Source organism: Chamaea fasciata, unplaced genomic scaffold, assembly GCF_029207755.1.
Source record: "Chamaea fasciata isolate MVZ Bird 193981 ecotype frontalis unplaced genomic scaffold, bChaFas1.0.hap1 SCAF_10, whole genome shotgun sequence".
In the NCBI taxonomy this organism is placed as follows: Eukaryota; Metazoa; Chordata; class Aves; order Passeriformes; family Sylviidae; genus Chamaea; species Chamaea fasciata.
The window spans coordinates 25,546,246-25,561,961 of NW_027094095.1; the positions used below are offsets into that span (position 1 = coordinate 25,546,246).

The following is a 15,716-nucleotide window of genomic DNA, read 5'->3' on the forward strand; positions in this document are numbered from 1 at the left end:
CATTCTTTGGAAGCATGTCAGCTTGAAATTGGCAGAGATATTAATTTCAAATCAATAGGAAGCACAAAAATATCAATAGACATTTAGGAGTGAAACATTAATTACTTTTCAAAGGGTGCAGTACACAAATTTCCTGGTGCCTTTACAAATAGAAAGAAGTCAACATGATTTCATAAGATTTATAAATGACTAAGTTAATTAACAGCAAATCTTCAGAGAGATGATGAAGGAAATTTAGAAGAACCTTGTCTAGCACTATTCAAAATTCTCAAAGGAAGGAAGAGGCTTCTTAGATGAGATTAATTGTAAGGGGTTTTTTTACTTTACCTTGATAGAATATCTGTTTACACATTTAAGCTGGTTTTGACCTTCAAAATTCTGGCAAAGAACAATTTTCATTAAACCATCTCAGTGGAGAAGCTTGGCAGTTCCTCATCTCATCTCTGAGTTTAAGAGAGGATATTGATCATTTAGCAGGAATGGTCAAACAAAATGTGTCTAAGTCCTACCCAAAGCAACCTTTAATTTATCATGGCAGACACAGCAAGGGCTGATGCTCAGCAAGCTCTTCTGTCAGGTCTGATTCCTTCACGGAATGGAGGCTCCAGAGTGAAGTAATTCCACAGAAGTTGAAGTTTCCCCCTAAGGATACCCTTCCCAGTTCTGAGAATGAATCACAACAATGGTAGCATCTCTTCACCATTCTTTTTGGCAATTCAAAGGCATCTTCAACCAAGGAAACCCTGCAAGTATCCAGAAAACACATTCTACAGGAATGGCTCTTGGCTTCCCTTTCTGCTAGGTTTTATTACTTCAGTGTCCTATTTTCTGTGAAACTCTGTTCACCTGCTGCCCTTCACAGCCTGGCCCAGCTGTGAGTACAGGAATAAGCAGCTGGGAAAGCAGGAAGAACGTGCTGTGTCTCCTCATTGGCATGTGAGGGGTACAGAACCAAAGAGGAGAGTGTAGTAGAGATAAATACTCATTTGAAGAACAACATTTCCAGGACAGAGCTGTATTTAGTAATAGAGTAAAAAGGAAAATACACCAGGACATCAACTGGTTAAGAATCAAGTAATATCAGGGGTTTATTTCTCCAACATTAAAGTAAGGTCAGCCCACGAAATGAAATTACTATTGGATATCACATTCTAATACAAAGTGACATGTGTCCTACACCACCAGATTGTATCACATTAACTAAACCAAACACTCCTGTAGAAAGTATTTCCATAAAACTATAACGAGTTTGGGTAGGCATAAAGGAAAAGTACTACAAAAATGAGTCAGTCATGACCTAGAAAATCTGTGGTGGTAACAGAGTGAAGGCACTCAGTCTATTGAGGTGTTCATGAGCTGCAGAAATACTGGGGGAAGATATTAAGACAGGCAAATCAAGAGCCAGGAATAAGAAGTTAAGCCTGAAAGGCTCACAGAGAAATAAGGCACAAGTTGAGCAGCGAGGGTAGCACTAAGCACTGGAATAAACTACTCAAGGAAAAGATGGATTTCACACTTTGATGAATTCTCAAGAATGCTTGATTTTCTGAACAGCATTGCTGTGGTCCAGCCAAGGTTTCTTTACAAGGGAGCAGCTGAGTGAAGTTTTTGTGATGTGTTCTGCAGGGAGCCACACCAGCTCATGGAATGGCCCAGCAGTCACCACACCCTGGACACCTTCAGGCACAGCTAAAAACATCCTTATCAAGAACCACACTTAGATCATAGAACTGGAAATGGCTCTTTCTTCCCCAGTTCACCAGGTGGCTGTTTTCACACAGCAACTGGGAAAAGGAAGTAACAGAGGGCAGATTAAAACCGTGGATCAGAATAAATCTGTCAAGGTGCCCAGTGCTTTCCACCACTTACCTGGGCACTGCCTGGGAAACTTCCAGGCCACTTGACCCTCTGCAAAAGCAGGGGAACCTCTGAGAACTGAATGTTTTTAAGAGATACTGCCGAAAGATTTACTTATTCCACATCATCACTTAAAGACCTCCACATGAGAATGAAATTTTCTTTGCTAGAATCTAGGCATTGTCAGGGCAGGAAAAAAACAAACCAAAACAAAAACCCAACAAGAAAATGCTGCTGTGTGAAGTCCCTGAATGGCAAAGTCTGCCTTACGGTGACAGCAGCACTACTAGAGCTCCCAAGGAAATACTCTAGTTGTGTGTCAGTCACCCCCAGGAATAACAAGCAGGTATTTCACTTCAGAGCCTTGCTGACAATTTGCAAGGCAGGAATCATGAAACGCTCCCATCTTGTCCCTCTGAGGCAAACACAGAGGACAGACTCCCATTTGCAGAAGGAACAGCAGGGAAAAAGGACGACCAGGGAAACAGGCAGGGCTGGGGACCATCAAGAGCATTATCAAGTTGTGGATTTACATGGCATGGACAGATTTACAAAGAATAATGGCACATCACACCTGTACACATACAGCTGTGTATGTGCACTAGATAGAGGTCCCTCACTGCAGAAGAAAATGCTGATTTTGCCTCTTCTTAAAGGGTAAATTCTGAGAATGTTAAGAGTAATTGGACTTTTTTTTTTTTCTTTTTTTTTTTTTTAATAGAACTTTTCACTGATTGAAACCTTAAAGTGCCAGTTAAGCCGCTTGGGATTCTGCTGTTTGGCTACTGACTTCACCCCAATTGCACATACTAACATTCTGTGGGAAAGGGGGAAAGACCTATGTGACCCTTCTACAATCTCTTCTTTGCCTTCCTGCACCATCAGGCTAAGGATACTCCTCCACATCACGCTGGATGAGTGAATCCCAGTGACTTTGTAAGTCCAGGAGAGCCAGAGAGGGAAGTTGCACATATAAACAACCTTTCTTGGATGAGCTGCATTAGGGGACAATACCTAAAGAGAAGCCAACCCTCAAGGTTGTCCTTCCCAATCCTAGCAAGGAGGGTGGCTCCTTGCATCGTCCTCCAAAGTAGAGATGATCCTACAACAGCACCTTCAGCCTTGTTTAACCCCAAATGGCACACCCTTGATTGCTTATTCCTGTAAGGATCTACAGCAAAAAGCAGAACTTGGCCCTGGAAGATGAAAGCGTCCTTGCAAACGCAAAGAAACCAATGAGTGTCAAAGAATTTTAATATACAGTGCAGGAAAAGAAAGCAAAATCCTACTTTACAGAGTTTTAGTTTTTCATAAGCTAAGACTCTAAAAGAAGTGAAAACACAGAACATTAACCTGGAGGCAATGTTTTGACCCATCCACCTCCCATCCTACACATTTTGAGAATTATTCTCTAAAGGTACTTCCATAAATCCTGCAAAGGACTCCATAAGGAAAGGTAAAGTCATAGTTCATTTGGCTCACAAAACCAAAATGTCCAAATGGACTATTTTCAAGTATCAGTGGCTTAATACCCCAGCTGAAATAAGGAGAAAGACATCTCCCAGAACACTGATACTCAGTTAATTACATGAGAAACACATGAAAGTACATTTTTTAAAAAAACTAAACTACAATTCAGTAAGATCTATATAAACATTTGGGCTGACATTAAAGATATATTTGAGTATAAAGGATATGAAACTCCCATAAAAGCCTTTTCATCTGAGTCTCCTGTGGAAAGGGCTGGTAGCAGTGTGATATGGCACTATCAAGGCACATTCCCTCTGCTGCTGTCCCAGGACATGGTTCACATTCAGCAGGGCGAACACCAAAGGCTGTTCACAGCCAACTCCTCTGATAATCAGCATATCCCATGAAACCTGCACCCCTCTCCAGTCCAAAAGCATGAAAGCTCAGGCCAACTACAAAGGATACACAAGCACCAACACACATCATTTATCTTCTATTTCACAGAACTTTTAGCAATTTTTGTGTTACAGTAAAAGCTAAATCACCCCCAGCCTACACCTCTCTTGGGTTGTTCAGGAAATTTTCTGTGACTCTTTAATTTCAAATCACCAAAATTCAGCATGACAGTAGGTAGCCTGATGCAATAAACATATATATTCATAAAGACTTCAGTTCCATTAAGGCTTTACTTTCAATAAACAAGGAACATAAAGTTGATATTCTGCTAAACGTGGAGGAAACGATTTCCTTTGTAGGAAGAAGTTTTCTAGCCAGAAGGCAGCACAGAAAAAAGTCCTTTAGGCTCAGCTTCTTCCTCCTCTCCCAGACTCACTTTCACCTTTGTTCTGATCCAGCCATAATGCAACTTCATCTGATGCCGTGAGGTATTTTCCTCTTTATGGTAAACAAATGATCTCACAACCACAGGACCATGATTTCACTGCAGGACAAGAGGGTATCTGACGCACAGAATGAAAGGTATTGTTCAAACATAAACAGGAGAAATAATTGTAAAAATAAAACAGATGAACAACCACATAAATTAATTCCTTCTTGAATCACTGTTTCTGTTTTCCAAGTCCAAATGACTCTCTTTTCCTATTTAGGAACCCTGAGGGGATGAAAAAATATCCAAGATGGTGAAATTAAAAATTAGCTATTGAGCATGAAACATGCAATGATTGCACTTCATAACGCTTTTATTGCCTCGGTGTTGTATGAATCACTTCAGAGTTCCACACTGTTATAATGAAAAAAATGACACCAATAAAGTCTGAGCAATTGATGTTATGACTTCATCAATCCGAGACTAAAGGCACGCACAGAATGACAAATATTTTCAAGAGTATGGAGAAAGCTACCACCTCATTCTGAGGAGGCACAAGTTGTGTCTTTGTCTCTTCCAGAAGAGAATTCTCATGTCAAAAAGATGGAATATTGAAATAATCCTCAGTACAGCTCCATGTGACACAACCTTGCTTTCCCTTTCTGAAACCAGCCAGATTTGTTTGGTGTCCTCAAGAGCTTTGAACACAGCTAATACACAGTGAAGCTGCAGCTAATACACAATGTTCCAAATTCACACAATTCTCTGAGGTTCTGCATCAAGATTGCATCATTTTAACAATGACCTGCACTTAGCTTTAATTTTTAGAAGTCTATAGATTCTGGAAGTATGAAGTAGAATTATCTTTACAATTTCATTAAATCCCAAAAAGTTCAATTTATTGCTACTTAAAACTTCCAAGAGGACAATAATCTCTGCTTAAGACAACAAAGCAGCCATCACAGTAATCTCTCAGATACAACATCAAAGGTAAGGTGCAAAGAAGTGACCTCCCACAGGGAGAATGCACCTGCTTTTGACAGCCAACAACAGCTAACCAATGCAACCTTGAATTCCTACTTAGAGTTCAACTTTGACATAACTATTTCTAAAAAAACCTTCCCATCTCTATAAAGCACCAGTAAATCCAAACCTGTTCTGGAATAGCAGAAACTAACGGGTTTTTTTTCTCCTCTCTAATAAATACTAGCTTTCATTTTTTTAATTGAGTGGCTAGATTGCCTGACTCAGGTATTAAAGTCCCTGGTAGGATTCTTTCCTTTAACACAACAGCTCATATCCCTTATAAAATCACTAATAGAAAATAAAGCCCTTTTTGTTAACTCTAGTCTTGCTTCCTTGCAAGTGTGCCAGAGGCACTTTAATATGGATCAGATCACAAATATAATAAATTATGGCAGCAATATGTGGCAACAGAAGATCAGATTATTCATATTATAGCAATACCTCCTTCCTGCTTTGATTTAAAAAAGAGTAAACAGCCACTTCCTCTTAAATCCATGTCTTTGTGATCCTTACAAATCCAGGTTTACAGTATGAGGTAATACCAGAGCACAAACCTTAGAATGACAAACAAAGGGCATTACAGGGTATAATAAAACCTGCTTCATTTTCTGTCAAAACTGTCTCCTGTTTCTCATGATGTACAGGTATGAAGTTACCCTAGAGCAGGAAGAAGTTTGTAGGGACTATTTTCTATAAAGTTTCCTATGGTGGATTCACAGCAGATGCAATATGAACAAAGCAAACTATGTACAGGCAGGCACAATTATGGAAGAATTAATGTACCAACAAGAACAGCCCTGGCCATAAATGCAGTGTAGGAAAATGAAATGAAACTCGCAGTTAATTTATACATCAGTTTTGCAATGCAGAAAAGCACACCCCATTAAAGTTCCTATTTTTCTTGGGTATTGCTGGAACATGGAACTGCAGCCTATTTCCCTACTTCAGACAGACACACTGGGAAACAATTGTACAACCTTGATACTGGCTCATGGGGAGGGAAAGACAAGAGTAATGACCAAATACAATGAATAAAATGTTATTCGCACACCCATTACCTCCTGCAGAGCCACCAGCATGCTGCCATACAACCACAGTCTGCAAAAAATGGCTTATTATTAGCAAAAAACTTATTTCCAGTACCCAAAGATTTAGCTCAAGATGCAATATAATAAAGAGGTGTTCTACCTTTAATATGTCCTATTCCTTTAACATGACTCAACCAAGTTTCCAGTGGCACATTAAATGCCACTTGCCCAGTCCAAGGGACACATTTCTTAGCCCCCATTGACACTGCATTTCAAAGGGAAGTGAACTTTTTTGTGCCACCTAAATACCCCGATTGAACTCAAATAAAAACTAACCTGGGCTGATGAAATTTCCAGGAAAAACTTAATGGAAGGTTCCCGAGATACCATGCGGAAGGAGAACATTTAAATTCTTCAGAAAAATGCAGTATTAACATCTGATGGGACGAGAAGAAGCCTTAGAAAGATGATGCTGGTTTTGCGGAAGGAATTAACACCCCAGATTTTTGGGTCCAGGCTGGAGTCCTACCTCTAATTAAATTCTAAGCTGCTTTTTCCAGGTTTTATAAAATGCTGTCTCAAATAGGCTTATCTTCTAAGAAGTACAGCTTGATCTTCTCATTAAAAAATGTTACAATGGAAACACATTAGTACTAAAGCCATAAAAGATTGAGGAAATTATGGACATTTCCCCCAAAATAGTGGGTTGCCTTAGCATCACTTAAAAAAACCCAAAAAGCCCTGTACATTCACAAGTCTGCTTGCAAAGGGGGAACTTGCTGTTTTTTTCAGTGTTATCTCTATTTTGTTCTTTTTAATTAACAAAAGGATACATGCACTGACATTTTAAACACTAATTTGCTATTTAGCATCCCAAATTAGGACGCATAAACATTTATGGAAGCACTTCATTAAACACTACCTAAGAACACTCTTGATATTAGCAGGAGACAAGGGAGGCTGCTCAAAGAAACTTCAGGGCACATGGGAGACACTGGAAAGACACACTCCTGCTCTTTCCCCCCATGACCACGAAAGCTCTGGCTCCATCCTATGGGAAGCAGCTGTTGTGCAATGAGCCCTGGAAGTCAGTGGGACCTGACACACCTGTTCAGTCACACCTGTGGGGTTAAGGGAAGGGACAGGAATGCAGGGACACCAGTGGTGAAAGTGGGGTGTTCCTGTCTGGCAGCACAGCATGAGGCTGGTGCAAGGCAACCATGAAAGTGGAGTTTAGAAAGCATAAAGCAAACACCTACACACAAGACATTGTTTACATACAGGTCATGTACAGGGAGAAAGAACCTGTTGTTTGCCCCATCTCGTCCAAGAGAGGCACAGCAGTTCTAGCACACCTCCTCCTCCTCCTCCTCCTCTCTCCTCCTCTTTTTCTTCCACCCACCCAGCCCTTTAAAGAATTATGGAACCACGCAGGTTGGAAAATACCTTTAAGATCGAGTCCAGGCATTCACCCAGCACTGCCAATCCCAGCATTAAACCATGTCCCCAAGTGCCACATCTATACCTTTTACCATTTAAATATTTCCAGGCATGGAAGTCCACCCCAGCAGCCTGTTCTTCCTTTCCAAGTTACCTACATTTACAGGACACTGAAAAAGGCTTCATGTCAGGGTGGACTGGTGCTATGGGAAGGTGATAAGAAATGGGAAGTTTTTCCAAACTACAGGAAACAGATTTGCAGTGGTAGAAAAGAAACAAATCCTGACACTCGGGAACAGGCAGGCTGAAAGCCAGATAATCACATCTGTGAGAGTAAAGTAAATGGAAGGTTAATTGATACCACTAATATAACAAATCCTCAAAATTCATCAATCCAGACCTCAAGTTATCTCTACATCCTTCATGAAAAGAGACTTCAGGTTATTGGTTTCACTTACTGACAATAACATATAGTTCAGATGACAAATTATTTCTAAAAACTTTGCATTGCAAGTCTAACTTCAATGTAGAAAATTATTTTTATTTGTAATTAAAATTTGTGCTAAAAGTGTCCATTGTTAAATTATGGACCCCAACAAAATTGTACTAAATTTTCTACTGTACATACTCTTGCCATAGTGTGGCAATTTTAAAATTGTTTGAAAGTACAAAGACACAAAAAAGGTAATATTTCAAGAACAATAGTATGGACACACTGAGGAACTTTGTACCACAACCAGAAATCTGAAGTGTCTTGGTCCCTGAAAAAGAACTGCATTTTATTAAAATTAATTATAATGATTTTACAACTTACAGCTTTGGGTCGTTGTTTATTGTTTGGTTTTTGTTTATTTTAACTGTGGTGGTAGTAGTGATCTACCTACAAGATAATTGAAAAAGAAACGTTCTTTGTGTATTTTTGATCAAATATATTGTTAGAGATCAAAACAAAGATTTATAAAAATTGAACGACTGAAACTTCATTTCAGAAAAAACACTTCGTAAAATACAATAGAAACCCTTTTCAATAGCAAAGTGAATTCTGTACAGTTCTTCCTTCTAAGCAGATGTTTTACTGCAGCTGAGATCCACTAACTCCAGTAAAACTCAACGTAGGGCAAATGCGTTGGTGTCCTCAGAAGCACAACCTTTGCACAGCCACAGGTAACAAACTGCAACTCACTGGAGAAACCTTGGAAACTTCAGTTTTCATTGTGAGTGAACTTACAATATATCTTACATTAGTTAAAAGCAGTTTACACCATGACAGAACCGCTCAAAAAAACAAATCAGTTATAGGAAAAGAGCAACGCTTCAATTCAGCTTCTCCCATCAGCAAAAATGCCACACAAATCAAAAACCAACACTTAAGTAAAACACTAAGACTTTATTAAAAATCCAAAATTTATTGCAAATTGTACTTTGCAATTTCCCTCCTTTCTTCATTTTTACATGATTTATTGATATCCATGATTTTTTCACAGATGTACTTGTTGACTTTGGAGAGTCTCTGTGCAATTTCAGTTTCATCCACAGTTTCTTGTGCTATTCTATCATACAAACATTCTGGGGAGAAAAAAAAAAAGGAAAGAGTCATTAGGATATTTTTAGAAAACAATATAGCCCTGAGTTGGGCTAACTACTCAAGAGACAGCAGTGAGTAAGCACTGTGTATATTTGTTGCAAGACAAGAGAAGCTTTCCTTGATTCACCAGCGATCTTGTTAAAGTCAAGATTCGTCACCAAGCTTGAATCAGTGGCATGACCAGCTTCCAGTAATGCTGTGACTACATTAATAGGCTTTCCATAAAGAAACAAGGCTAAACCCAGCCTTTCACAGTGTCAGTCTTGCCTGCCTGCATTTATCTGAATCTCCACAGCAGATTTAGTCTCTTCCCAGGTGAAGTGTCCCACCGGACTGTATCCACAGTGAGTCACTCCCACCTTCACCCCTTCAGGAGGCTATGGAAATGACAGTGCTTAGGAAGAGAAGCAGTAACCAGCTGGAGAACACTGTAACTCATTTATTTCATGTTTTACATCTCTTGCACATACATTCATGTCTGTGTCTTTACCAGCTGCCCTGTCCCTGGGCTTATTTCACTTTTACTGGTGGATTACTGAGGACAAGTGCCATCTCCTTGCATGTTTGAACAATACACTTTGTGAAATACACATTATTTGGAATACGAAAAGCAAGCGATAGCAATAACTGCAAAAGCAACGTGGGCAGTGAAAGTTGCGACAATTTTTCTTGCCAGATTTGGCAGTTTGGTGCCAGAGTCCTGCAGAGGTTACTGAAATCTGAAGTGGTGCAACACACACAACTCCTTATTGACAGGCAGGTTTGGGGTTTTTTTTGGTATTTTGTTGTGTAGGCTTCCCAGACTGGTTAAACAAACTCTGTTCTGCTCTGCCTAGTGATCTATTCCATTAGCTGTTTATTGCTTCATATACCGAAAGCCATAGAGATTATTGCTTAATTAACGTGGTTTACAACATTCCTAATGCACCATATTAAAAAGTTATGAAAATTAAGTACTATGCATGCTTTGTAGTTCATTTGGAAACCTCTGAGAAGTTTTATAAAAGGTTATTTTGCATTAACAAGGTTTATAACAGTGCACATCCATCATACTTTTTATCATTTCCTTATTACATACTACACAGTGGGGATTTTTAAGAAGCTATAGAGATATCAGACACATTAAGAGCTAATGTTGTCGTTCAAAAATCTATTTTAAATAAGTTAGTCTGTGTCCACAGAATGATGAGAACATCTAAAGCAATGTAAATTTTATTTTGTAAGACATAGTGAATATAAAATAAATGAAATTAACCAGCATGCAGCCTGATAGCTGAAATGCTGATCATCCATAAACTATAACTGGAAATACGACACCTAAGAAGAGGCACATTACTGAGAGCCTGAAGGAAGGCAGTGTTGTTTGCAGGACCTAAGCTGGCCCTACAACAGTGTCAGGAACACTCCCAGGCAGATACACCCAGTAAGGTGAACTCCCAGTGAAAGACAGGCTGCCTTGTTCCTTTAGCCACAAAGTCAAGCAAAGAATCACTTGACAGAACTCATTCAAAAGCTGTAATTCTGAAAGTCAGTGTGACCCAGATAGATCCCTGATCAGTTTTTCCTCTCCACCTCTTCCATTTCTGTGAGGGGGTGCAGAAATAGTAGTTAAGTACTTGCATAAGGATACTGGCTTAGGGCTTCAAAGAGTAATTTGGGGGTTCTTCTCCCATGTCTTTTGGCTTTACAGGAGCACAGACACCCCTTTATACTGCTGAACACCAAAGATTCAAGTAGACCTCAAAGGCTAACCAGGAGCTTCGCTACTTTATGGGCTGCACAATCCAAATCACTGGCCATGGAAAACTCCCTCGCATTTCACCTATTTATCCCCTTGCTGGACATTTTTTTTTTGTCTTGTTTTGCTTTCTTCTCCATGGTGGGGCAAGACCTGCTAACACTGACGCAAAGGACACGACAACATGGAAAATCATGGATATGAGCTACCCAGTCCCACTGATCCAGGCAGCCTGACACCTGCAACACTGGCCACGCAGTTTAACTGGTTCACGAGGAGATTGTACAGGCTGGAGTCTAACAAAAGGGGAATCAGAGACAAGGTGAAAGAAACACTAAAAAGAGGAACATGGAAAACCAGGGCATGTAACAGTAGAATTCAAATGAGGGTTGAGGCTTGAAGCAGAAGTATGACAGAAAACACAGAAAAACGAGGAAACAGGGAAGAGCTGAATTGCTGGTGAGTGTAAAGGTATGGAAGAGAAGAAAGGGAAGGGCCCCATCTGCCTCCCATCATGTACCTGTTGGAGCAGACTCCCAAACTCACTGTAGTCAGAACAAGGGCAGTTAGAAGAAAGCTGTCATTTAAATGGCTTGAGCAACACAGAGTGGCCCTGACAGAAGTAGAAGAGGAAATTCTCAAGGAAACAACCCTGCCAGCAGCAATGAGGAGCAAAAGCCTCCAGCAGGGAAACTGGAAACCACATTGCAATGGGCCAGTGGAAAATGACCCCTTTTTGCTGCGCGCTTGTAAATGCACACCAGGGCACACCAATTCCGCTTCCCATCTGGAGCTGACAAGGGGAGCCACCACCATAGAGTGGATTCCTTATGTGGCCAGTACATCATTGCTCAGCTACATGTGTAAGGATTGTACCTAAACATCCGAGACAGAGCTAGAAAATCAGCATGGAACAGATTCCACTTCGACATATAATCTTGAAGCAGATTAGAAAAAAAAAAAACAAACATGTCTTTTACTCATTTCTTATAAACTAAGAAAGATGACAGTACGGAGATAAGTTTCCAACTTTTCCCCACACAACACAGACACAGACACACGCACACACTCAGAGAGGAATCCTATTTCTCACTCCAAAGAATGGTACTTTCATGGCCGATCACAACACCTCTTAATGAGTTCACAGTTAAGAGCACAGAGCAACTAAGAACAGGAAATGCAGAATAATGAAGCTCTACCAAACAGGGAAGTTTCTTTCAGCCCTACTGCAATTTAGTATGGACACAAAACCCAAAAATCCAAATTCAGTATGTATTCAATGAGGAATCAACTCAGTTCTGACTTAAAAAGAAGCCTGAAATACCAAGAGAGACAGAAATGATGCAACACAGGCATGATGATACAAAGGGACTGAAATTCACCATTCAGTTTAAATAAAGGAGAAGGCCTCCTCTCTCCCAAAGTACTACACACATGGACTCAGGTTTGCAGTTACTCAGAGTGTCATTGCAATTTTCCCTACCAGATGAGGTCAGTGATTTACACTTCCTGTCCAAATTCCAATTCAAGTGCAACAATTAATTTTTACTATTTCCATTTTCTTCACTTAAAAGGGTAAAACTATTCTTTCTGGCCTTTGAAGGTATGCGTATTTTTATAGTCACAGCTATAATGGTTTCTGTGCCTCATGCCAGAGCTGGTTATATTCTGGATGAAAGGATGTGGTAAAGCTACTCTCAGTCTTGTTTAAAGGAATATATGCACTTTAAAAAACCAGCATGTTATAAATGAATTCTAGAACAACATGTTGTTTCTCCACGCTCAGAGTCCTGCCCTGCAAGTGGTCTAAAGTGAGGACCTTTTCAAACCTTACTGAAGTCAATGTACAACTCTTCAGCTGTGGAGGCCTGCACTGTGCACAGCTATTGCAATGTGTTTTACTGTTCCTGGGTATGTATACACTTCACAATGCAATAGCAATCTGAATTACAGTTTTTTAATCAGTTAATTTTAAATGAGCTGAAAAGAAGCATTTTTCAACTCGGTGATTAATGGTTAAACTCCAAAGCAGGAAGCAAAAGTTTTCAAATAACCTACCTCTGACAATGCTTAATTTGTGAGGTGAGAGAGGTGGCTTGGGAACGGCATCTTTCTTTTTTTTGGTTGCAACTCCTGTGACACTTCTGTTCTTGAGAACATCTGTTCCCCAAATCATAACCGCTAGATTTTTTGTATACTTTGAATCTCCTTGTGTTACTTGCAGCTGGTGCCATTTCTCCTCATCTACCCAAATTCCACTGCCAAGATGGACCTAGAAGGTAGTAATAATAACAACTTATCTATGGTTTGTAGCACACAACAGTATCCAAGTGCTGTAGGAACATTAATATTAGGAACTAAAATAACAGTAATTAGGGCTGAACAAATCCATTTTGCCTAACTCTGAAACTTTTCCAGCTTCGTGGGTCAGGGAGTTCAAGTCAACCTCAATATATAAAATAGTTCCTTTTAGTAATCTCTACTTTTCCCCCCCACAACACCTCTCTCCTGAAAGACTGTGGTCAGGAACAGAGATCAAAGAAGGAAACAGTGAACATATCCAGTATTATAAAATTATGCACAGCACATAAACCAAGCAGTTGCACCAGCCTAATTCAGGAGCAAGATGAACCACCTCCCTTTGGCTAAAACAGACTTTACCCACAGCATACTCCAGAGGCCGTAGAGAGGGCATTACTTCCTAAGTTGTATTCTGCACCTGCTGGCAAGACCCAGCCTGATTGTTTAAATTAATGGGAAGGGGAGAAAGGATTTTGAGAGCTCCAACTTCAATATAAGCCAGGAGAGTTTGGAAGCTTTGTAAAACTTCCAGGTCAAACAAAAAGTGTGTCTATCATGTACAGTCAATGTAAATGCACCACATGAATACTGTTTTTGTGGTTAGGCAATGACCCATTGCAGCAACATCATAAACTTTCCATTATCCGAACAATGGGAAGTCGAGGTATTTCACTGAAGTAGTAAAGCAGGATAATATGGGTACTCGGAAATGCAGTGCGAAGTCACTGGACAGTCTCCAAAAGGAAGATGCTCACGTCTGGCTTTGCTTATTAGTCTTGCTCAGCACTGAGACTGTGCTTGGTTGTCTCCCACAGGGCTACCCTGTGTCTCTGCCCCAAGATTCCCAGTGCTCTTAAGACAGTGCAGGACAAGAATCTGAGCACCATTCTTAGGCTGCCACTACATGTTTGAGCTGGTAGTCCTGACACTCAGGACACCTTCGAGCAACAGCACATAGGTAACTCCACAAGTAACCAGAAGTCTGACACAACCAGGATGCACACGCTGGCCCTGCATGGAAGCACAAATACTTTGTACCCTCTATGTCCATGCTCCAGTTCCTGGAGCACAGTGCAGACTCCTGAACTCTCTCTGCACACAGCAAGTTTTGCTCACATGGTGATGGGCTTCACTCACTGGAACACACACTTGCTCTCATCATGACAAGCTAAGGTGTGACCTACACCTGCCAACTGCTGATCAGAGCTCACTGCACTTACCTTCAGACAATCTGGACAAGTGCAACACACCAAAGAACTGGATTGCTACATATCCAAAACCTAGCTTTGATCAGATCCGGTCCAATGGGGGTTCTTTCTGTACCATTAACATTTAAACTTTCTTCCTTCTTATGATTAAAAAAAATCCCACCAACAAAATCCCATAGAAAAACTGCATCAGAAGACTGTTTGCCTTAACTGCTCTGCCCTTAGTTTTCTGTGGTCTTACTCATTTAATCTGGCTTTACATAAACTGTGCCTGCTACCCATACAAATCTGAGCAGTATCACAGAAGTCCCATTAAATGCAATGAAAATTGGACAAAGCTACTGTAAAATTTTATATACCAAACATTTTACTGCCTGTATTCAACTGAATACCATTTTTCCTTTAAATGGAAACCTGCTTTAATTATTAATGAGGACTATAACCCCAAGAAATTTTTTATTACAACGACATCCTTCAAAAGCAACTAGATGTTTAAAAACTTAAATAGAGTAATATGACTGCTTTGGCTACAAGCTATTTTATATTTAAAAAAAAGAGAAAACTCTACCTTCCTTAAAGCATAAAACTATGCAGCAAGCTGCCTTTTCTGCAGAATCTTCTACACTAAAGGGATTCTAAGAAGCTTTTCACAAGTCTGCATGGACAGAAATTAAGCTAGTAATAACCACAACAAAAACACTTCTTTTTTTTTTTCGTTTACTCTGTTGGTGAGCCTCTTCATAAATGATTTTTAAAAAGGCATACTCTCTTGGTGCTCTCTACACATTTTGTAAGGTAACTTCAATGAGGAGTGAGCAGTATGTCTCAGAAAATAATCTCAGTACATTTTTAAATTCAGTTATTTCTAGTTAGATCTTGGAAAAAATCTCCAGGAAAACGTCTGAAAGTTATCTAGAAAATAACTAAGATTAGAAATGCTGTGACATACTAAATTTTGGGTGTCTGTACTATTAGTTGTAGGGACTGTTGTATTTGATCAAAAATCCAATTCCTCTCTGCCAAACTTAGGGTTTGCCTTTGCCAAAGATTATTTAATCTCTTAAGCTACTATATTATTCATTAGTTTGAAGTTACTCAAAAGAAAACAACAAGTTACAGGAAGTACTTTTAATATTTATGCTTCAGACAGACCATCTCTTCTTTTAACAAGCTTCACTTATTAAAAAAGCAATTGCTGCTATGAAACACCTATGGCAACAGCAAGTATGTGACAGAC

At 39.8% G+C, this 15,716-nt stretch overlaps 2 protein-coding genes across 4 annotated transcripts in view; both read right to left on the reverse strand.

Moving 5' to 3' along the window:
- AGBL4 (AGBL carboxypeptidase 4) overlaps positions 1–15,716 on the reverse strand; it is an 882,078-nt gene that overhangs the window by 312,530 nt on the left and 553,832 nt on the right.
- BEND5 (BEN domain containing 5) overlaps positions 9,015–15,716 on the reverse strand; it is a 30,969-nt gene continuing 24,267 nt past the window's right edge. For all 3 annotated transcript variants that reach the window (XM_066192783.1, XM_066192782.1, XM_066192784.1), the window contains exons 5-6: positions 13,029–13,242; positions 9,015–9,213 (exon numbers count right to left, since the gene is read on the reverse strand). In XM_066192783.1, the coding sequence (XP_066048880.1) occupies positions 9,053–9,213; positions 13,029–13,242 (375 nt within the window). In that variant the 3' untranslated portion in view covers positions 9,015–9,052. The remainder of the gene's footprint in view (positions 9,214–13,028; positions 13,243–15,716) is intronic.